General features: G+C 42.3%; 1 protein-coding gene across 4 annotated transcripts in view; it reads left to right on the top strand.

Moving 5' to 3' along the window:
- Positions 1-889: 889 nt before the first annotated feature.
- Positions 890-24,125, top strand: part of PARP14 (poly(ADP-ribose) polymerase family member 14) — a 55,576-nt gene continuing 32,340 nt past the window's right edge. For all 4 annotated transcript variants that reach the window (XR_015164585.1, XR_015164584.1, XM_086403076.1 and 1 more), the window contains exons 1-8: positions 890-1,102; positions 6,419-6,543; positions 7,330-7,363; positions 10,374-10,616; positions 13,085-13,321; positions 18,735-20,977; positions 22,961-23,197; positions 23,729-23,950. Coding sequence is in view for 2 of the 4 variants with exons in the window: in XM_086403076.1 (XP_086259202.1) it covers positions 910-1,102; positions 6,419-6,543; positions 7,330-7,363; positions 10,374-10,616; positions 13,085-13,321; positions 18,735-20,977; positions 22,961-23,197; positions 23,729-23,950 (3,534 nt within the window). In the remaining 2 variants the exon portion in view is untranslated. The remainder of the gene's footprint in view (positions 1,103-6,418; positions 6,544-7,329; positions 7,364-10,373; positions 10,617-13,084; positions 13,322-18,734; positions 20,978-22,960; positions 23,198-23,728; positions 23,951-24,125) is intronic.

Here is a 24,125-nt window from a genome sequence, read left to right as displayed (position 1 = left end):
CACCTGACACTACAGCAGCCACCTGGCTGGCCTCCTGCCTCTACCCTGGTTACCACAGAGCAGCTCAAGGGATCCCATACAAGCACATCACGTGGAACTCCCCTCTTGCCCAATGCCCAAGGCTATCTGTAATCATTCTTAGGCTTCAGATTACATGTTTCCTCCCCAGAAACCCTGCCTGAGCCCCCATACCTAGGCTAGGAGCCTCCCCTGATTTGTTCTGGCAACACCTGTATATTCCTTCCCATAACACTTACTCCACTGTGTCCTAAGTCCTTGTATACCCACGGTTTCATGACCTCAGTGAGGGCACAGGTTGTGTCTGCCCGTCAAATCCATTCAGAGTGCATGGCACCTAGAAAATATTCTATTAAAAAACAGCTGTGAATGTACTGTTCCCCCCATTTCTAGATGTAGAATATTAACAGGTCAAGGAACAAAATGCAAAAGTAGGGAAGCAAGGTAAAATTCTGACAATTAATTAATTGTTGAAAGAAGGCTGAAAATGGGCCCCAAACAATTCTAAAGAATCACAGTTTGTAAAATGGCGGCCTAGGGCAAAAATGAAGCTTTTTTTTTTTTTTTTTTCTGGTACAAGGTCTAGTGACCCAGCATGGCTGACTTCATCTGTGGCTTGGGTGAGTAGCAAATGGTGCCTGAGGTTAAGGTCGCGAGCATAAAGATGGAGGGAAGCCCCAAAGCGATGCCAGCTTCTGCCGTGGTCCACGGATGAAAGTGAAGAATGGGAGGTGGAGGGAGGGGCAGGGTGGTTTCTAGTCTAACTTGGGCCAACCGTTTACAGCCAAAGGCAGAAACCAAAGGCAGGAGGAGTGTTCTGGGAAACGAAAGCGAAAGAGGCTTAACCGCTGGGAGTCGGGGAGGAACCAGTAGTCGGAGCTGGGCCAGCAGATGAGGATGGCCGCGCCTGGCTCCTTCCCGCTGCTGGTCGAAGGGTCCTGGGGCTCCCAGCCCCCGAAGAACTTGAGCACCAAGTTGCAGATGTACTTCCAGAGCCGGAAGAGATCCGGAGGCGGGGAATGTGAGGTCTGCCCGGTGCCGGGGAGCTCGAACCGCTTCCTAGTGCTCTTCTACCCGGACGACGGTGAGAGGGGCAAGGGCTGCGGAGGAGAGGGCAAGCTGGGCTCTTCCAGGGAAACCTGGGGCTCGAGGGCACGGCGGGAGAATCCGCCCGGCTCCGGCAGCAACTGTAGAGAAGCCCATGGGGTGGGAGGCGCGGAATAGACGAGGTGGTCTAGGGCGCAGCAGTTCCGCCCGCGCTGCGCTTCCGGCGCTGCTGGAGGTGCGGCAGCCAGCGCAGGTGAGTTAAACAAACATTTGGCACGGTATGACTGAAGGGGGCTGCCGGAGAGCTGGTGGACATTTTACAGGGCTACATCGTGCAGTGGCATCCTGTGTTAGTGGCAGAGTTGCAGTGCCATTGCAATTGTCTTCTTCCTATGAAAGCAGCAGTTCTGAAACTCCAGAGCTTTATGGGAACACAATTTGAAGTAAGTGATCCGAAACAAGGAGAAGGAAAAAGAGCGGAAATGCCGATGTCTAACCACCCTTGGACTTCCCTGGTCCAAGTATTAAAGAATCCACCTGCCAGTGCAGGAGATGTTGTTTGATCCCTGGGTCGGAAAGATCCCCTGGAGAAGGAAATGGCAACCCACTCCAGTATTTTTGCCTAGGAAATCCCATGGACAGAGGAGCCTGGAGGGCCCCAGTAGTGCATGGGGTCGCAAAGAGTCGGACACGACTGAGCAACTGAACACAGTTTGAAGGAAAGAGAGTCTCCTGGGAGAGTCGCGTCTAAACTGACTCCTGAAAGTGAATTCAGTTCTTGATAGGTGAGATGTTGGGGAGGGCTGTTCAGATGGGAGCTGGTGGCAGTGCTGGGGGCAGGACAGCAAAGGCTCTCCAGGGAAGTGTCCAGGGAAGTGCCGGGTCCCTGGGGGTAGCTTTGGTTTGAGGAGTGAGCCTTCTCCATATGCACATGCGAGCGAGGTCTGGAGACCTGCATGAAATGAACATGTGAGGTTTGGGCAATTTTATAAGATTACAAAGAGGATGCTTGTAATTTTAAAAAATCTTAGGCCTTCTCTTATTAAACCTTTTAAAAAAGAAGTGGAGTGCAAATTAAGGCTATTAGAAAGTTGGGTTGAGATGAGAGAGGGCCTTGCATGATATGCTAGGTGTTCACTTGATGGAGAGAGAGAGCCCCTGTGCTTTCTGTTACTTATTTATTTTTTGGAAAAAAATTTATTTGCATTGCTTCCATTTTTCTACTGTAGTATTAGGACTTGACATAAGCATTATTCTTCTACCTCCTATTTACAGTTCATTCAGAATATTACTGCAAATATAGTATACAGTTTTTAAAAACTTATGGGGAACTGCAGTTTTTGTTTTTCTCTCCTCTTTACAGAGGAGATCTCAAAATCATCCAACTTAAATAAAAATTTATACAGACATTTTCTGTATCTCTTACTTTTTAGATGGGGAAGGAAGGGGTGATATTCTAAGTTGATTGAGTTTTCAGAGGGAAATTCCCTCCCCATAGCCAATTGAGCGGGGCTTCCCTAATAGCTCAGTTGGTAAAGAATCTGCCTGCAATGCAGGAGATTCTGGTTTGCTTCCTGGGTTGGGAAGATCTGTTGGAGAAGGGAAAGGCTACCCACTCCAGTATTCTGGCCTGGAGAATTCCATGGACTATACAGTCCATGGGGTCGCAAAGGGTCGAACACGACTGACTTTCACTTTCAAGCTTAGAGGCTTAGGAAGCCCTGAGAACAATTGGAATGCTCTAGGGCAGGGATGTAAAAAGGAAAGAATAAAACCCCAAAATAGAAAGGGATTCACAGGTGAATCCCTGTGAAGTGTGACAGAGGAGATGTAGGCATGGATCAGGAGATGAGCTTGACTCAGAGCCCTTAAAACAATGTCATAAAGTTTTCCAAGGATTAATTTCACCAAGAAATGCTCTAAAGGGTATCTATGCAATGTAAGTCATTTCCCCCTCGGGCTTCACTTTTCCTCACAGGGTTTTACCATTTTGATTCCAGTTGTCAACATCACCACCGGCCTGGCCCTTAGGGACACTTCTTTCTTCTTTAGAATCCCATTATCCTCAAGAGTTGTCCTCAAACTGGGGCCACAGACTCCCTGCATCCAAATCGCAACAGGTTAAAAGGCACATTTCCAACTTTGTCCTAGAGACTCAGGTACCCTGAAGGTGGAGTGGGTGAGAATCTGCATGTTTAACCCCAATTCACTGAAGTTTGGGACTTTCCAGGTGGTGCAAGTGGTAAAGAACCCACCTGCCAATGCAGGAGACGTAAGAGACATGGGTTCAATCCCTGGGTCAGGAAGATCCCCTGGAGGAGGAAATGGCTGCCCAGTCCAGTGTTCTTGCCTGGAGAATCCCATGGACAGAGGACCCTGGTGGGCTACGGTCCATGGGTCGCAAAGAGTCGAACGTGACTGAAATAACTTAGCACAGCATTAAAATTTGAGAATCCCTGTTGTTTGTTGATGACCTGGAACAAAAAGAAATGATTGTAGTAAATACAAACATCATAAAAATACAAACAGCAAAAATATAATTGTGTGAAGATAATATCATTCTGTTCTAGTCCTCAAAGCAGAAATGATTTCAGTCTCCCTGCCGGGTTTCTTCCTTCCTACCTCCCAGCCCACTTCCTCCCTTCCTCCACCCCTAGACTTCTTGAATGTCCCTCTTGCAGTACCCCTTGCACAGACACTCAAACTGAGTTCAGCTCAAATCCTTGTATGGTCAAAGTTCTTGGGAGTGGAAAATCCCTTTTAGTTTTGATTTCCTACCAGAGGAATGGCTTTCTCAGCAGTCAGGAGTTTGATAACATCGAATGACTTACCCCATCATTGCCCCAAGGGTAGAGTTCTCTCTCGGGAATGCCCTCTGCCCTCCACAACAGGAAGTGGCCCCAACAGATGCAGGCCCATAGTGTAACACAACTTGGGCCTTATCATTTACATAAGCATGAGCCCCAAAGCACTTCTCTGTAGAAATGAATGGATAGGAAACAAACTATCTGGAAGCTCTATTGTTTTATATAATTGGCTGAATTTCTGGAAAGTCAAGTGTAAATTAACTTGTGAGATTTAAAATTCTGTTTCAGATATGCATATTTGTCATCTTTTTTTGGTCATGATTTGGCTCCTTATTATTGTCAGCTTCTTTGAGGTAAGGGAACCCAACTTCTTAAATATAATTACATATGGATGGTCTGAGATTGATGCACAAGAGAGCCTGTCCACATGGGTAAAGGTAGTGGTGGTGGTTGTTTAGTTGCTAAGTTGTGTCTGACTCTTTGTGACCCCATGGACTGTAGCCTTCTAGGTTCCTCTGTCCATGGGATTCTCCAGGCAAGAATACTGGAATGGGTTGCCATTTCCTTCACCAAGGGATCTTCCCAACCCAGGGATCGAACCCATGTCTCCTGCATTGGCAGGTGGATTCTTTATCACTGAGCTACCAGGAAGTCCAAGAGTGGTTAGATGTCACCATTTCATCTCTTTTCCTCCCAGATTCACCTTCTTGTTTTGGATCACTTACTGATACTGCTGCCATCTGTTCTCTTGAAATAGTCGTACCTATACATATTACACACAATCTCAGAATAGGCTGACACATGTAGGTGCCTGGACAGGACTCTTCCAAAATATACAGAATGCAACACAGAGGTCCATGGCTCTAGATAGTTTGGCTTACAAAATAGCCTGCTGTCTGAGCTCAGGGGTCTTATCCAGTCCTTAGTCCTCACCTCAGCTTAGGACAGCCCATTATGAGTCCATGCAAAAACACTCACCCTGCTCATAAAGAGTGAAACTAGAGTCTGGCATTCCATCTCATAAAGAGTGAAATTAGAGTCTGGCATTCCATCTCATATTGTTTTTGGGCCTGTTTCTGAAGTGGCATCCAGTGAGGGCATCACCTCCCTCATCCTCTCCATGGATGGTTGGAGTGGGAAAGCTACTCAAGACCTTCTTTTAAAAAATATATATATATTTTCTTGGCTGCACTGGGTCTTCATTGCTGTACATAGGCTTTCCCTAGCTGCGGTGGCTTCTCTTACTGTGAAACACAGGCTCTAGGTGCTCCAGTTTTAGTAATTGAAGCATGTGGGCTCAGCAGTTGTGGCTCCAGGGCTCTGGAGCTCAGGCTCAATAGCTGTGGTACATGGGCTTAGTTGCCCCAAGGCATGCGGAATCTTCCCAAACCAGGGATCAAACCTGTGTTCCCTGCATTGGCAGCCAGATTCTTGACCACTGGACCAGCAGGGACGTCCCTCAAACCCTTCTTGATGAAAGATTCTGCTTATATCTTTGGCCTCGGCAGGCAACCACATCAAAACACAACACGGCAGCCCAGCACCCACGACAGAGCCACACCTGTGCCTGCAAGGCACTCCCAAAGGTTCTCCTTCACCCTGACCTCTTTGCGCCACCTGACTGTGTCAGCCATGCCTTCCCCTCTAAACTCACCCACTCCCTGTTCTCCATCGTCAGATACCATGGTCTCTGATTTTCTTTTTCTCTCTCTAGCTGCTCCTTCTTATTATTGTAACTTACATTTACATAGCCCTTATGAGTGTCACAAAATTCATTCACAGACACTGCTTCACTTGAGGAAACTGAGACTCAAGAAGCTAAAATATTTTCTCAGTGACTCAGTTCCTTCATGGCAGAGTTGGAATTTGAATCAAGGTCTTTAAACTTATGTCCACTGTTCATTTTTTTTTTTTTTTTGCACTACAGCTCAGCTACCAAATGTGCTAATTCTTTTTTGTATTTTGTAAGAATCTTTCCCATCCCTCCTTTGCTATTCCTTTTACTATCCTATGTAAGGCTCTTTTCACAGGTTAGATAATTGATTGAAATACCTTTTTAAGAGGGCTGCTCTCCATTCTGCTCATTGTCAGCTGAGCCAGCTTCCTAAAACATGGCTTTCATAATGTCATATCTTAGTATCAGTAGTTTACAGTGAGAGATGCTTTAATTCTTTCCTTTCATTGTAGAATAAATATTTCTACCTTTCTGAGTGCCCACTGAGCAAAGGGTACTGTACTAAGTTCCTTATAATATTTCTTCAGTCTAATCCATGTAACACATAAGACAGTCTTCATTAATTAACAGACAAGAAGACTGAGATTTTGTCAGTAAAGCTTATTCAGGAACATGCTTAGGGTTAAAAAAAAAAGGAAATTTAAAGATAGAATTCATATCTGTGTGCTTGCTAAATTTTTCCTCTTTTCATCATACACAGCCTCTCTTGAGAAGTTGACCAAGCCACTGACAGATGATGATGAAATTTATGGAAATCATAGAATAATTTTGTTAATAAAGATTGCTTAACAGCTTTTCTTAAAAATTTCAGTTCGGCAGCAAGTTCTGGAGAGAGAGAGCCATGAGTTAGAATGGCCAGGAAAAGGAACATTCAAGTTAACTGTCCAGATTCCCACAGTCCCAGATGAAGTCCAGGAGCGGAAAATTCCCACAAAGGTAATTATAACGGTGATTACAAGGGAAGTCGGGTGTTCTCCCAAGGTATGTGGGGATGGGAACCACGACAAGGAAAACATAGTGGAATGAGAAGTATAACTCTCACTGGGGTGAGAAAAGCAGTTTATAGATGTGGAGGGAGTGAGAGTGGTGATGGGGTAATGGGAGAGGAAGCACTTTTTGTTGTTATGAAAATTCAAGATTGAGGGGCTACCATAATGATGGTTTGAGATGTAAAATCTTGGGTCTGTTCATCATAGGTACTTAATAACCTGGAACTTGCCATATTTGTTTTATGTTCACATGGTTTAGAGGGGCGAGTGATCTATACTCCATATGTTAAGTATTTCCTCAGTTGTAAAATGGGATAGTAATAGTGTTGACCTCTTTGGTTTATTGGATTGTTGTGAGGATTAAATGATACAGTCTTAGTAAAGAAAGCACTTGGCCTAGTGCTTGTTAATACTAAACATTCAATATTTAGTATTGAATTAAAAAACATTCATTGTTAAATGGGGAAAAGAACATGAGCTGCATTATTTCTCTGATTTAGGTCTTACCACGAACATTTGGTGTTCCTTTGGAGTTTTGTGACTTGTTTTTACTGGTGATTGTGTGCTAAGTGGATATGCTATGAAATGTGAGGTATATTCAATAGCATTATTGCCTGAGTTTTTAGTTATCATTTCTGTAGACCCTACATCTTTAGGCTGGCCCTAGGGACACTTTCTTAATGTAAATAAATTATTAGTAATTTATTAATGCGACTTTATTGTTTGATTTCAGGAATCCAAGACCAAAGAACAGGTTGAAGAATCAGGTAACTTCCATTTATCAGGCAGTTTTGCTTTTACTAAACACTTTGCATTGCAGAGGTCACCCTTTTCTTCCTGACCTCATAAGGCAGGGTTTGCTCAGCTGAGAGATGCTTTGGGCTGCATCATCTCCATCCTTTCAGCCATCTGCTCAACGGCTGCCTCTTGAGTTCTAAGGGTTCAGGTCAGAAGGATGGGAACAACTCTCTCTGTGGGGACTGAGAGTACCTTGCAATTGATGGGAGGATAAAGAGGTACCTGTAGGTGGATGAAGTGACCTTTAGACTCTACCTGTGCCCAATCACCTGTTGAAAAGCAAGGACATGACGTGACAGTGGGAGCTGTGTGCAGCTAAGTCAGTTGACACTGCTCTCTGAGCGCTGGGTGCAGGATATGAATGCAGCCCTCCAGATCAGCACTTATCCCATCTGCTGTAGGAAACAGCCAGCAATCCAGTAGCTGTTGTGGACTCTGCTACTTGACTTGTGTCTGGGTGTTGGCCTGCGTGCCACCTGACGTTTGTTAAAGAAGACACGCGTTTTCCTGGCTAAGCATGCTGTTCTAAATGGGAGGAAGATGGACTGGGCTGAATGGCCAAGCGGGAAAGAGAAGGTGATCCATATATCCAAAGCTTAGGGAAGAGGAATTCCCAAGAAAAGTTTAAATATTGTCCTCTAAAATTGAAATTTTCTTAAGAACATGTTTAGATTTTTGCAGCTTTCCTTTTCTGAAAATAGCTCTGGGATGAGAGCTGCCTTAACTTGGCAAAATGCCTGGATAGGGATGTATAGGTTGTTTCTGCCTAATATGGATGTACCATTAAACTGTAGAATAGAGTATGCATGGTTGAGAAGCTCCTGCTGCTTATGAGACAAGAATTTTTTGTCTCTTTAGAGGAAGTTCTGCTTTGTCTTCTTCAAATATGGCTCGCCCAACTCCCAGTATTTGTTCACTGTGACTCCCTAAACCCATATCTGTTTCTTGAAAGATTCTTTGCATGCTGTACCTTCAAGCTCAATTTTGTACCAGAAAGTGGTTTTATATTTGTAGTACATTTATATCTGCACCGTTTTTGGAATTAATCAAGTCTGTGTTTCTTATGGTTTTATAGATTTCAGCCTGTCATAACATTTGTTAGCACTGTTTCAGATTTGCTTAATGCTCCAAGTATGTACTCAGGGAGAGCCAATCAGCCTCCACCAATGTCCTGGAGATTTTAGATGCATTTACTAAACCTCTTGTAACCTGAGCTTCACTCTAATTGTAGTAACCAGCCAGGAATTGGGGTGGTCTTCAACAAGATACTTAAGTTGACCCCTTTAAGAGTTGGAAGAAGAGGTTCTTTGTTGAATAGTTGCTTCACACTGAATCTTGACAATGGCCCTAAGGCCAGGACTCTTGAAATTAACTGGAATGGAGTTAATAGTTTTCAGAAATATTGCCCAGGATGAAAACAAAATGGGTTTGGTGAGCAGATAGCATTTACTCTGCCATAATAATGTCAGCTCCCTTTCTTACTTTTATTTTTTGTGTACCTCCTTTAGAAAATTGGTAATTTCCTTTTCCAACATTTTTTGTGTGTACCCATCACTACACAGCCAGTGCCATAAACATAGGGCTCTAAGGGGATAGTTGCTCACAGAATGTCTAAAGATCGTGACATACTCATCATGCTTCAGGGCACACGCATAGTGTGAGACTGATCTTCTGTATACAGTTAACACTTGAACAACCTGGATTTGAACTGTGTGGATCAAACTGTACATGAATTTTTTTCAATAAATATATTTGAAAAATTTTTGGAAATTTGTGACAATTGGAAGAAATTCACAGATGAACCACATAGCTTAGAAATACTGAACAAATTAAGAAAAAATTAGTTATATCATGAACACATAAAATATATGTAGATGTACATATAACATACAAAATATGTGTTAATCAACTGTTCATGTTATTGGTAGGGCCTCCGGTCAACAGTAGGCTATTAGTAGTTAGGATTCTGAGGAGTCAAAGTTATACACAGATAATTGACTGTGCAGGGGGTTGGGCTTCTAATCCCCATGTTGTTCAGGGGTCAAGTGTATATGCAACTCTTTATGGTCACAGTAGAGAGGTGCACCTGACTGGGGTGGTTGCTATTCCATAAGTTTGAGGTATACACATAATTCTCTGTGCCATTTTATCTTCCATGTGCATTCCTTAGTCATTCGCTGTAAGAATCCTTTTTTTTTCCCCAGTGATTGGAAATTATTGCTTTTCAGAACATAATATGTTAGGTGATTCCCATGTTTGGGCATCATTGGATAATCTTGCTTTCCTCCGGTAATCTAAGCAGTAAATCTTCAATTCAGCAGACATTTATTGAGCCTCAGCAGTATACCATGAGCCAGAAATACAAAGATGAATAAATGTGTCCCTTGCTTTGGAGAAGCTTGGTTCAGTAACTGTAATATGGTGCTTGATAGAAATATATGTCAAGTGTTATGAAAAGCAAGGCAGGTTCCTCAGAGAAACAAGGCAGAAAAGAGTGTAATAAAATTGAACATAATCATGATCAGCATCATATCAAATACTTTTTATTTTTAACTAAATTAAGCTGAAAGTCTCCTAAGATCCATTTTCCCCCAATTCTTAATCTTTCTTTATTCTAGTTTTATTGAGACATAATTGGCATGTTACTTGTGTAACTTATGTCAACTTTGAAACCAGGAAAGGAAGCAGGCAGTGTAATTAGCCTGTGATAATTTTTTTACATTTATTTATTCTTAACTGAAGGATAATTGTTTTACAGTATTGTGTTGGTTTCTGTCAAACATCAACATGACTCAGCCATAGGTATCCATATGTCCCCTCTTTCTTGAACCTCCCTTCCACCTCCCTCCCCACCCCACCTCTCTAGGTTGTTACAGAGCCCTGGTTTAAGTTCCCTGAGTCAGCCTATGATAATTTATTTTGCTAAGAACATGATAGATAAATCTAACATCTTGTACCCTTTTGTCTCCCTAAAATCAGATGCATCAAAAGAACTAGAGGAAGACCTCTCTCTCAGTAGAAGATCAGAAAAAGAGGAAGACACCCCAAAAGAGTGTGAAGATATTTCCTCTTTGGTTGCATTTGAAAATCTCAAGGCAAATGTGACTGATGAGATGTTAATCTTTTTAGTGGAGAATATAAGTGGCCTGACGAATGATAACTTTAAATTGGAAATCATACGAGACTTTAATGTGGCTGTAGTTACCTTTCAAACATATACTGGTAAGATCAAATGATGCTCCATTTGTCAGCCTTCTTGCACTACACTTTGGGGTTTGGAACACCTAGCTTATGGAACATCTCTGAAAGCTTCATTCTTTCTAATAGCACATCAGGCTCCTCTGTCCATGGAATTCTCCAGGCATGAGTTGGTTGCCATTTCATGCTCTAGGGGATTTTCCTGACTCAGGGACCAAACTCGGGTCTCTTGAATTACAGGCAGATTCCTTATCATCTGAACCACCGCGTCAGCCCCTCTAGTAGCTCATAAGTTAATATTAATTTCTTATTTTGAAAGAGAAGCAAATTCATCTTGAAACCAAACTCTGGTATGTTTAATAAACAGACTTTATTGTATGAGTTGTGTGTAGGTGTGCGTGTGTGTGAGAGAGAAACAGACAGAGACTGAGAGAGAAGTGAGACAGAAGTAACACACCCAAATAGAAATCTAAAGTCTCAGGTTATTAGAGATTCTGAGCAGAGGACTCAGTGTTTCCTGTGTGTTGTCTCACTGAGATGAGTAAATATTGATCTGTGTTACTTAACTGGACTTACTGGAGAGTAATAGTAATAGCAGTAAACATTCATATAGTGCTACTGTAAGTCAGGTACTATGCTGAGTTTGTTCCATGTATCAATTTATTTGTTCATTTCAACAACCTTCTGAGGTTATTATTGTCCTTCATTTTACAGTTGGGGAGACAGAGATGCTAGTACCTGGAAGAGCTAGATTTGAACCGAGGCAGCCAATCTCTATAGAGCCCTGTTCTCTTATTCTCTTTACCATACATTTCCTTAGTACTTGCATGGTTATCACATATGCAGGGATGAGTAAATGCAGTTGCTGCAGAAAGTGCATGCTCTTTAAGGTCTGTGTGGGGAGTCTGGACAGTTTCTGAAATTGGAAGAGCTATCTGCAGAAGACAAGGAAATTTTCCAATTCCAAGCCCTCACTATTCCATGGTCATGGCAGTGGAATGGTTGATCTTAATCAACCAGCACAGGTTCAATTTATGATTATTTCTTATAAAGGTAAAACTAAGTCGACTTGCTTTTGTTCGCTGAGCAAAAATCTTGCATACCTACTAGGTGTGAGGTACTAGTCTAGGGGCTGTAGGTACAAAGGTGAATGATTCTTGCTTACGGCTCTTGAGGAACTCATATGGGGCAGGAAGAAACCCATTCATAAGTCAGTAATGAAGATGCAGGAGGAAAAGCTGCTTTTCTCAGCTGTGAACAGCAGGCTGTGGGGAATGGGAGGAAAGGGGACCCAACATGGTGACTTGGTCTTCTTTGATGTCTATACTGCAGAAGTAACAGGCTATCAGATCTCAGATATGCTGTGTTATTTATACACCCTACTAGTCCCTCTGCCTGAAACGTTTCCTCCCCTTACGTGCTCAGTTGCTCAGTCATGTCCCACTCTTTGCAAACTCATGGACTGTAGCCCATCAGGCTCCTCTGTCCATGGGATTATCCTGGCAAGAATACTGGAGTGGGTCCAGGAGATCTTCCCAACCCAGGGATTGAACCCCAGTCTCCTGCACTGGCAGGCAGATTCTTTACCACTGAGCCACCTGAAAAGCCCCTTCCTTCCCTTATCTCCCTGATAAAGTCTTCTTTGTCCTTCAAAACTCAGATCAGTGACTGCTTACTCTGAGAACCCTTGTCTGATTCCCAGTCTTAGTTTTCCCACCTCATTTGATCCCCAAATAGACCATTTGTTTGCTTTCAAGACTTCTTCCCTCTTAGATGGTGAGCTTTCAAGGACATGTTACATTCATCCCTGTATCCCCAGATCCTAGCATGGTATCTTGTACATCACGGACTCACTATCAATATTTATTAATTTGAAAGAGATAATTGGACTGAGTCCAGAAGGAGGAACAGGAGCAGGATAAAAACATTGGAGAAGGGCATTTTAGGCGCAGCGAATTGTATATACAACGGCAAGAGAGAATGGAGTTTTTGAAAGAATGACTGGGTTGTGTGTCAATATGGAAAATAAAATAAATGGAGGTAATAAACAGAGGTGATGTTTAGAAATTAGTTTGGGGTTAGATAGCCAAGTGACGCAGCAGCAGCAGCAGCCAAGGGCCTTGTATGCCTCACTAAGGAGCTTAAACTCATGCCTGCAAGTGATGGGGAGCCATTTCAGGACTTGAGGAAAGAGTGAAATAAGATTTGTGTTGTAGAGATGCATTCAGGTAGTGATGTCAAGGAGGTGGAGAGAGCTGTGACTAAAGGCAGGGACATGCTTGTCAGCAATACCGGTAAGACATTCCTGTTTGCACTATTTTTCAGAAGCTTCCATGGAATCTATAGGCATATAGATTCTCCTGTGGGGATTAAAATCTTGCATTTAAAAATTGAGTGCTTAGCCTGCTTCCTTTTTCTCAATTAATATTCAATTTCTTCTATACAATATGAAGATATAATTTTTTGATTGATTTATTGATTATGGTTTGTAGATGCCTTGAAATTTGTCGGTGAATGTCCCAAGCACAATTCAGTGAAAAGACTTCAGCTTTCTGCAAGACTTCTGGAAGTGACAAAAACAATTCGAGTTGAAAACCTGCCACCTGGTGTTCATGACCATGATTTAAAATGTTTATTTGAAAATCCTCATAATGGAGGGGGAAGAGTTGCCAGCATCGAATATTTCCCTGAGGAGAGTTCAGCACTGATTGAATTTTTTGACAGAAAAGGTAATATCTATTAATCTTAATTTTGTAAACCATACCTGGCATAACTGAAAATATTGTAGTAGATCTTAACAGTTAAAAGTTTTATTTTTTCTCGGAAATCCAAGTAGTAATCCTGTACATCCGATACTTGGTGAAACCAGTGATTCAAAATTTGGAGAAGCAATGTCAAGTTTTTGAAAGATATAAGGAGATTCTCTCATGAGTCTCTACTTACGATAGACTGAAAAATATATAAAAATATATAATTCTTAGAGTCTTTGAGATATTGTTTTTAAAGAGGTGATCTATGTTTTAGCTCTACATTTGATAGAAATTCTCAAGTTAATTTCAACAAGTAAAGATATACTCAGAAACACATACAGTTTCTATAAAGTATCTTTACTTCCCTTTTCACCTGTCAGTGTCATCATTCAGAAATTAACAGTGGTGGTATCACATGCTCAGTGGATGCCTGTAGGATCGTTCTTTGTGGCAACTCTGAAAACCTCATTCCGCTGAACCTTCGGGAAGCACTTCTGAGGGTTTCTTAGACATAGATTGCCAGTTCTCTAAGGCATGTGCAAAGTCAGCTAGGAGATTTTGCTGATGTTCAGAGATCAAGGCTGAGGAGTAGGAATTAGGGAGCCAGACTTTTTAGGGGAAGAAAGGATGTTATGCTTGGGATTAACAGAGGGAGCATGAAACAGAATCACGTGGAATGCCACTTCAGTTCAGTTCAGTCGCTCAGTTGTGTCCGACTCTTTGCGACCCCATGAACCGCAGCACGCCAGGACCCCTGTCCATCGCCAACTCCCGGAGTTCACCCAAACCCATGTGCATCAAGTCGGTGATGCCATCCAACCATCTCATCCTCTGTCGTCCCGTTCTCCTCCTGCCCTCAATCTTTCCCAGCATCAGGATCTTTTCCAATGAGTCAGCTCTTCGCATCAGCTGGCCAAAGTATTGGAGTTTCAGTCTCAACATCAGTCCTTCCAATGAACACCCAGGACTGATCTTTAGGATGGAATGGTTGGATTTCCTTGCAGTCCAAGGGACTCTCAAGAGTCTTCTCCAACACCACAGTTCAAAAGCATCAATTCTTTGGCACTCAGCTTTCTTTATAGTCCAACTCTCACATCCATACATGACTACTGGAAAAACCATAGCTTTGACTAGATGGACCTTTGTTGGCAAAGTAATGTCTCTGCTTTTGAATATGCTGTCTAGGTTGGTCATAACTTTCCTTCCAAGGAGTAAGCGTCTTTTAATTTCATGCTGCAATCACCATCTGCAGTGATTTTGGAGCCCAGAAAAATAAAGTCTGACACTGTTTCCACTGTTTCCCCATCTATCTGCCATGAAGTGATGAGACCGGATGCCATGATCTTAGTTTTCTGAATGTTGAGCTTTAAGCCAACTTTTCACTCTCCTCTTTCACTTTCATCAAGAGGCTCTTTAGTTCTTCTTCACTTTCTGCCATAAGGGTGGTGTCATCTGCATATCTGAGGTTATTGATATTTCTCCCAGCAGTCTTGATTCCAGCTTGTGCTTCTTCCACCCCAGTGTTTCTCATGATGTACTCTGCATAGAATTTAAATAAACAGGGTGACAATATACAGCCTTGATGTACTCCTTTTCCTGTTTGGAACCAGTCTGTTGTTCCATGTCCAGTTCTAATTGTTGCTTCCTGACCTGCATACAGGTTTCTCAAGAGGCAGATCAGGTGGTCTGGTATTCCCATCTCTTTCAGAATTTTCCACTTAAACTGTTTCATGGCAGGTACTTGGTGGAAACTCCTTTTAGCTTTTATGTGTTGGGAAATTGCAGTGAAGGTATGGTTTGGATTAAAATGGAGTGGAAGAGCTAGTGTTCCTTGGGCAAAGGGACAAAAGACGAGCTTCTGTTGCCTGTGCTTTAAATCTCTCTCAGTCTGGCCTTGGGCCCAGGGAGAAAGCTACATAAAGCTATTACTCGACAAGTTAACTTCATGTAAACTGGGAGTTGACAGCTATGAAGCTTTCAAGCATCTTGAGGGCATCTTGCGTGTATCCTCAGAATGTCTATGCTACATATGTATGTATAATATTGGGAACTGTTTTATTCAGGTTTATTTTATGCTAGACCACATCTGTATTCTTGCCTGGAGAATCCCAGGGACGGAGGAGCCTGGTGGGCTGCCGTCTATGGGGTCGCACAGAGTCGGACACGACTGAAGTGACTTAGCAGCGGTAGCAGCATCAGACCACATCTGAGGGGCACTCTCAAAGGTTACTCTTTGCCCTGACCTCTTTGCAACATCTGACTATGTTGACCACACCTCCTGTTCAAAACTCACTCATTTCCCATTTTCTGTGCCTGAGATACACTGATTTTCCCTTTCTCTGGCTGTGCCTTCTTATGATTATGACTTATGTTTGCATAGCTCTACAGGGTGCTACCAAGTGCATTCATAGACACTGCTAATGGGAACTGCTATTAGATTACTGTGATCTGAGAATACTGAGGCACAGGAAGGTCAAATAACTTGACCAAGGTTACATAGCTAGTAAGTAACAGAGCCAGATTTGAATCTGAGTCTGGCACGGTAGATGGGGAAACAATGGAAACAGAAACAGACTTTATTTTCCTGGGCTCCAAATCACTACAGATGGTGACTGCAGCCATGAAATTAAAAGACATTTGCTCCTTGGAAGAAAAGCTATGACAAACCTAGACATCATATTAAAAAGCAGAGACATTACTTTGCCCACAAAGGTCCATCTAGTCAAAGCTATGGTTTTTCCAGTAGTCACATATGGATGTGAGAGTTGGACCATAAAGAAGGCTGAGTGCCGAAGAATTGATGCTTTTGAACTGTGGTGTTGGAGAAGACTCTTGAGAGTCCCTTGGACTGCAAGGAGATCAAACTCGTTAATCCTAATCAGTCCTGATTATTCATTGGAAGGACTGTTGCTGAAGCTCCAATACTTTAGCCACCTGATGGGAAGAACTGACTCATTGGAAAAGATCCTGATGCTGGGAAGGATTGCAGGCAGGAGGAGAAGGTGATGACAGAGAATGAGATGGTTGGATGGCATCACCAACTCGATGGACATGAGTTTGAGCATGCCCTGAGAGTTGGTGATGGACAGGGAAGCCTGGCCTGCTGCAGTCCACGGGGTTACAAAGAATTGGACACAACTGAGCGACTGAACTGAGCTGAACTGTACTGGCACCATAATCTGTGCTAACTTCTCCACTTTGCCCCAGTCGCCTCTGCATCTGGAACATCAGTTTTTCTTGGAGGATATTTTATCATTTACAAAGAGTTAATAATGAGACAAACTGTAGATAAAGCTGGATTTAAAATTATGTTATTATTTATCTAAAATTATTTTGTTCAGCTTCACAGAATTCAATTCTCAAAACCTTAAGGAAGACACTCTTTAAAAAAATATTTTTTTTAATTGAAGGATAATTGCTTTACAGTATCATATACTCTACCAAGCATCAACATGAATCAGCCATAGGCTTACTTATGTTCCCTCCCACCTCCCTCCCCATCCCACACCTCTAGGTTGTCACTGAGCCCTGGTTTGAGTTCCCTGAGTCATACAGCAAATTCCAATTGGCTATCTATCTTACATGTGGTGATGTATGTTTCCATATTACTCTCTCCATATATCTCACCCTGTCAGGAAGGGCACTTTTACTGAATGCTTGTTGTACATGAGATCTTTTGCTGTGTTTTCTGTAATAGTATCTTGCTGAATCCTCATAAGAATCTGTGGTTATATAGTTACTTTTTTTTTTTTTAAACAGAGGAGGAAAACAGTATAGCGATCTTAAGGCACATAAAGGTGACATCTTTGATGGTTCTTGGGCCAGACAGACCTGACTTCAAATGCCTGGCTTTGGTGCTTACTAGCTTTGTGATCTTGGGAAAGTTACTTTAACCCACAAAAGTGTCTGTTTTCCATCTATAATATAGGGCTCCCATTACTACTTACCTCAGAGGAATGTTGTGAGCATCAGATTAAATTGTATCTGTGCAGTGCTTGGCATGGGGGTACTCATTGGTACTCAGAGCCTGTTCCAGGCCATGGTGGGAAGTTGAAGCCATGTATCTGAGCCTGCAAAGGTCATGTTCTTTTCATTAGGTCTGCCTTCAGGCTTGGGAGCCAATTGTGCACAAGGTGAAGTTATTTTTGACGTCTTTTCACAAGATATTGCTTTAATCCAAGTTGCTACTGGAGTTCATTCTAATTCCCTTCCTGCTTAGACCCCTTGTACCTGTCTAACAACTAAACACAAAGTGAGGAGGGGCATGGGGGAGAAGAGTACCTCTACACACACACACATCCCCCAATAGATGTCCCAGTAAATGTGACAGGAAGGGCATTAGAGCAGGGACAAGGGAGATGCAAGACTTACTGAATCAGAGTCTCTGGGGCTGGGTTGTCGGATGACCATGGGGATGACCTTGGTTTGGAAGAGGGGCAAGAGTATGGGCTTTGGGGTTAAGACACTGGCTTGAATCTTAGCTCAAATATTTACAGTCTGCGTGTGTGCTCAGTCATGTCCGACTCTTTGTGATCCCATGGACTGTAGCACACCAGACTCCTCTATCCATGGGATTCTCCAGGCAAGAATACTGGAGCAGGTTGTCATTTTATACTCCAGGGAATCTTCCTGATTCAGGGATCAACCCTGCATCTCTTGAGTCTCCTACATCGGCAGGCTGATTCTTCACACTGCACCACCTGGAAGCCCCATTTTCAGCCTATGTGACCCTATTAGAGTTACCTAACATCTCCTAGCTTCAGTTTTATCATTTGTAAATAAGGATGACAACAATAGTGTCTCTACTTCAAAACGTTGTTGTGAGGGTTATATACATATAGAATATTGTCTGACACATAGTAAATTATGATAATTATTATGCACCACCTCTTAGAAGTATTAATGGAATCTAAATCATATATGAAATCTAAATTTCTGCAACTGTACAGGAAGAAATTATAGAAAGAAAGAAATAACATGATTCCTAGATGAGCTTTGCTTTAAGAACAAAAACATTCTTCACACTGGAGCAAACACCCTCCTCATGCTTGTGACCAAACTCCTCTCTCTTTCTTAACCTGGTGGTGATCATATATATTAGTGTTATCATAGAATTTACTTAACAGAATAGAATTTACCTAACAGAATTTCAGCATAGAGTGCTCTTGGCTGGAAAGTAGTTATTTCATGACACAAGGAATACCTGTGTAGTATTAATACATATCAATGTATATTTGAGCACTCTGGGAGTAGTGTTGCTTTTTAAAAGCCTGTTGTCATATCAAAGTTCTTACAAACATTAGGATTTTTTTTCTCCAGAATAGGAAAATTTGTTTGCTTGTTTTTGCTTCTGAAACATTATACTGAGTTTATTTTATTTCTTTCCTTTAAGTGATGGACACCATCATGACCAAGAAACTTGACCTCAATAATATGCCACTCTCTGTGTTTCCATACTATCCTTCTTTGGGCACAGCCTTGTATGGGGAGGAGAAACCTCTGATCAAGCTTCCGGCATCATTCAGAGAACCACTGGATCTTTCCTTATGGAAATTCTTGCAGAAAAAGAATCATCTGACTGAGGAGATACGTGATAAAATGAGATATTGTCACTGTGAGTTGACATGGTGCCAGCTCAGCAATGAAGTGATCATCAGACCTGCAGCCACATTAGTCAATCAAGGAAGACTAAGAGTCAAGACTTGGCGGAAAGATGCTTCCACACTTTTCTCTGACATCAGGTCTGAATATACAGTGACCTCATTTAAAGTGGATCCAACAGTGTGGGACACCATTAAAGACAGTTTAGAAGATGATAGAATTTTGATTGAATTTGATGCACTTGCAAGCATTGTAACCTTAGTGGGGGAGTCAGAAGATGTACAAAACATTGAGCCACAGATCAAGGACTTAATAGAAAGCACCATTCAAAATATTAAAAGAGAAGAGCAAAGTCTGAAACAAAAACTGGCCATTAATTCAAGCAAGTATTCACTTCTTTTGCACAGTGGCATACAAGAGCAGCTCCACACGGAGTGCCCAGATGTGGAAATTTATTATGATGAAGCCTCTCAACACATGTGCTTCAAAGGACTCCCTGCAGAAGTGTATAAAGTAAAGTGTGAAATCCAGGAAAAGGTATATACCATGGCTCAGAGAAACATTCATGTTCACCCTGAGGTTTTCCAGTTTCTGCAACAGGTTGACTGTGCAGAATTCTCTAAGTCTCTCTTTACAGCACAGAACATTCTTGCAGTTTACGAGCTAGAGGGCACAACCGTCCTCTTAACTGGCTTCTCTTCTGAAGTCCTATCAGAAGCTGAAAAGCAAATGCAGAGCGCCTTAATTTGTAATTGCATTGATATTGAGGACAGGGAAGTCCTTAATGGCAAGAATTGGAAAGGGCTCACTGGAAATTTGTGTAAGAAACACAATTCCTCCTCAAAGACTGTAGTAATCCAGGAGGTAACTTCAGGAACTGCAGCCCAGGTCATCATTGCAGGCTGTGAAAGAGAAGTACGTAAAATCTACGGCTTGCTTTCTGACTTCGTGGAAAAGCACTCAAAAATAGAGAGATGGACTGGAGTAAAGAGTTCCTTAATTGTTGATTATTTAAAAGCAGAAAAGCAAATCTGGTCAAATATAAGGGGGATGAATGTTCAGGTAAATTTTAATCCTGAGAACAAGCAAAAAAGCATTTCACTAATTGGCCCAAAGGCCAAAGTCCTGGAGGGAATGAAAATTGTCAGACAAGCCTTGGATTCGGTGTATGTTAAAAGCGTCCATACTGATAAACCAGGAGCTGGTCAGTTCTTCCAGGATAAAGCACGGTATTATAAAAGTGAGGTCAGAAGATTATTTGGTTGTTTTATTGAACTGAAGAAAGATGAAGAAAAGGAGGGACGTGGCACTGGTGGGCAGAGGTGCTTTTTTCGGACAGATTTAGCTCCTGGAGTCTCGCTAATTGTGCAGCAAGGCGACTTGACGCACTTTCCCGTCCAGGTGGTGGTGAATGCGGCCAATGAGGAACTCAAGCTCAGGGGGGCATTGGCTGCTGCTCTTCTAAGAGCGGCTGGCCCTGAGCTTCAAGAAGACTGTGACCAGATATTGAAGAAAAAGGGCAAGCTCTCACCTCCCTATGCCGTCATCTCGAAAGCAGGAAAGCTCCCATACCAACATGTGATCCACGCAGTGGGGCCCCAGTGGAAGACTGATGAGGCCCAGAAATGTGTGTTGCAGCTAAAGAATGCTGTGAAAGAAAGTCTCAATTTGGCTGTAAAACACAAGTACCAATCCATAGCCATCCCTGCTATTAGTTCCAGAACCTTAAGCTTTCCTCTATCCCAGTGTGTGGAGGCCATTGTTTTGGCGATCAAGGAATGGTTCCAGTGTAAAAAGGATGGATGCACCTTGAAAGAGATTTACCTTGTGGATATAGCTGAGAAGACTGTTGAGGCCTTTGCTGAAAGTGCCAAAAGTGTATTTAAAGACACCCTGCCTGATGTTGCTTCCCTGCCCAGTTTACCAGCAGCAGCCCAGCCCGACTTGAGAAAAGATCATGGAAATGGATCAAGTCTGTTGACCCCAGAAGGCCTGAGGATCCACCTGGTGAAAGAAGATGTGCAGAATGCTACAGTGAGTGCCCCTGTTTTCAGAATAACCCCCAGGGTGCTGGGAACTCCAGTTAGTCTACTGCCAAATGGAGATTAGGATCAAGGGGAGAATCCCATGTCCTCCATCCTTGCCTTGAAATAGGTTTCCTTAGAAAACTGGGCTACTTCACCAAGGTGCTCACTAATTGAGACTGGTCAATTATTTGTGAGAACTGATAATGTACTCAGATCACTAGTTTCCAGCAAATGTGAAAATCCACAATAATAGCTAATGTTTACGTGACTCTCTATACTTTTTCAGTGCTTTTACACCTGTCATACTTTGGCAAATCTAAGATTAATTTCCTGTCAAATTCTTTGATAGCAGATACAGAAAAATTAGAGCATAAGATGGGGACAGAAGACAGCAGTCTGGAGTGTACTGAGTCTGAGGGGCTCTCAACTCCCAACGTCAGTAAGAAAATATGGGGAGGAAGGTAGAAAGTGGATCTGGGGAAGGTCTGGGTATTATGTGGGGCTGGTTCTTATAGATCTGTCAGGGAGTGATGTGTTTTTAAAAACTGTATTTAGCAACTTTTTCAACACAGGCTGTAACATCCAAGCAGTGCTGGAAGGTCCCCTGCTGTGCTTCCCCAAATGGGGAGTTGTGAGCCGTCTTGGGGCAGAGATTCTTAGGGAAGGCTATTTGCATACTTTATTTGGAGAAAAATTTATTCACAACCTTTGCCCACTTAAATTATCTTTTTATTACTGAAATTTAAGAGTGCTTTGTATATTCTGTATATAGGTCCTTTAACAGATATACGATTTGCAAATATCTTCTCCCATCTTGTGGGTTCATCCTCTTTTTTTGTTCAAGTTGTTATTTTGTTTAAAATATTTTTCATTTTAGCTTAAAATATGGAAAGAGGTTGTAAAAATTTTGATTTTTACTTAGCGTAAATCATAATTACAAGAGTAATAGCTAACACTGCCTGTGTCCTATGTGCCAGGCACTCTCCCAAGTGCTTGGCGTTCATTTTCTCATTCATTGCTATGAGGCAGATTCCAGGATTATTATTCTCATTTCATAGATGAAGGAATGAGATTTAGAGGGGTTAAGTATTTTGCCCAAGTCTCACAGCAAGCAAATGATAGAGCTAGGATTGGAATGTACATTGCTGTATTTCAAAATATAGAAGTAGTTTTGTTTCTCATTGAAAAAACCAAGCAAATAAACAGAAATCTCTTTCAGCCAGGGGTCGGTAACTGGAATGAGTTCCGATGCTCATTCACCTTGGACACTGAGTAGTAAGACATTCCTTCCATGCCTTCCACTCCCATAGGTGTGTGGCTTCTGCTGCCACGGATCTGCTTTGCATCACTTCTTGGTGACCCTTGTTGGGTAACTTTGACAACCACTTGGTTCCATTCCCTCTCCCGTCTTCTCTTGGTGTCTTAGTCAAGCCTGATTAATCTGCTCATATTAACTGTCCTGCTGGAAAAGATCCCATGGCTCTTCACTGATGCCTGGAAGCCCAGTTGACTTGGGACTCAAGGCCCTGCAGTCTACCTGCTGTGTAGTATTCCTAGCCTGGCTGCTACCATTTTGCTGTGAAAGCTCTCTAGCAGGTCAAACTAATCTGCTTGCTGCTCACAACCTACCCTGCTTCTGCCCATGCTGTTGCCCCTCCTGAAGGAATTCCCCATCTCTCTCTGCCTGCAGCAACTGTTCCCATTTCTCAGACACCGTGTCACTCATACTGTCTTCACTGACCTCTGAAGGCGCTTCCTCTGGACTCCTTTGGTGAGTCCCTACCATTTATGTGTTGCTTTTTGACAGCTACTTTTTGTCCTAGAGTGTTATTTAAATAAGTATCTCTCTTTTGAGGTGGTATTTTAATCTCTGAAAACTTAATCATCTTAGTTGTCTCCCACCGTGCCAAGCCCAGGGGCTTAAATATAGTAATCCTGGATGAATGCTTTTTCTTAGAATTTGAAACAAATTGTTGGTTTTGTTTTTAAGACCCATGTTGTTGTCAACTCCATTTCCTCGGATCTTGAGCTTGATAGAGGGCCCCTTTCCAAGGCCTTCTTGGAAAAAGCAGGACAAAAGCTCCAGGAGGAATTGAAGACAGCTGGACAAGGGGTTGTTGTTGATGTGGGCACTGTTCTCCGAACCAGCGGCTGCAATCTGCACTGCCAGCATGTGCTTCACGTGGTGGCTCCGAACTGGAGAAATGACAGACCGTCATCACAGAAGGTGGGACCTGGTTTTCAATTCTCCAGAAAATTGGGTAGCTCTTTGAACTCTCAATGTAAAGTAGACTGGACTCTGCCTGTCTCTGTTCTGTAATAACATCACATTCTCAGAGCCATTTCTTTGAGCTATAGCTGACTTCTCCCAAGGACCAGTTAATAATATAAATTTACTGTGGTTCTCAACCATTGCTGGGACTCAGGGAAGGGTTGCTGAAGATACTCTTTAGTGAGGAAGGCAAGGTGAAGGCATGAAGAATGGAAGAGAACGAAGGGTCAGAACAGTAACTGCTTTGCTTCTTTCCATCATTGCTGAATGCATTTGAATCTTTTTGGAGGGTCTCACATGTTCTTCCTTCCTTTTCCTCGTTTACTCCTCTATTTTTCCTTCCCCCTTCTCACTGCCCTTAACCTGCCTTTTGTTGAAAGCAAAAAGGAGTAAGCAGAGATCCCATAGTAGCTAAATTCTTGTTCTTTTTGTTTGAACTCTAATTTCTAGGCAAAAATGTATAAGAATGTGCTTTGTTCTTTTCAGATCATGGAAAACATAATCAGAGAATGTTTGGAGATCACTGAGAGTTTGTCCTTAAACTCAATTGCATTTCCAGCAATAGGAACAGGAAATCTGGGGTTTCCTAAAAACGTTTTTGCTGAATTAATCATCTCAGAAGTATTCACATTCAGTAGAAAGAATCAACCCAGAACTTTACAAGAGGTTTGGTTTCTGTTGCATCCAAGTGATCATGAAACTATTCAGGTATGGTCTTGCTCATTGCTGGTTATTCTGTCAACTGAGCCCTAACATTTTCAAGTGTCTTCTTGGTTTGATAGGTTGTTTCTTTCATGTATTTTCACACAAGAAAGTAAAAGAGTAGTGTGGACTAGTTGTAGTATGGCAAATTTCAAGCAAATGTATGCATATAGAAAAAATT

Source organism: Bos grunniens, chromosome 1 (assembly GCF_055505025.1).
Source record: "Bos grunniens cultivar Pamir isolate PY7600 chromosome 1, Bosgru_T2T1.0, whole genome shotgun sequence".
Classification (NCBI taxonomy): domain Eukaryota; kingdom Metazoa; phylum Chordata; class Mammalia; order Artiodactyla; family Bovidae; genus Bos; species Bos grunniens.
The sequence above is the reverse complement of the archived record's forward strand: the minus strand, read 5'-3'. Positions and strand labels throughout refer to the sequence as shown.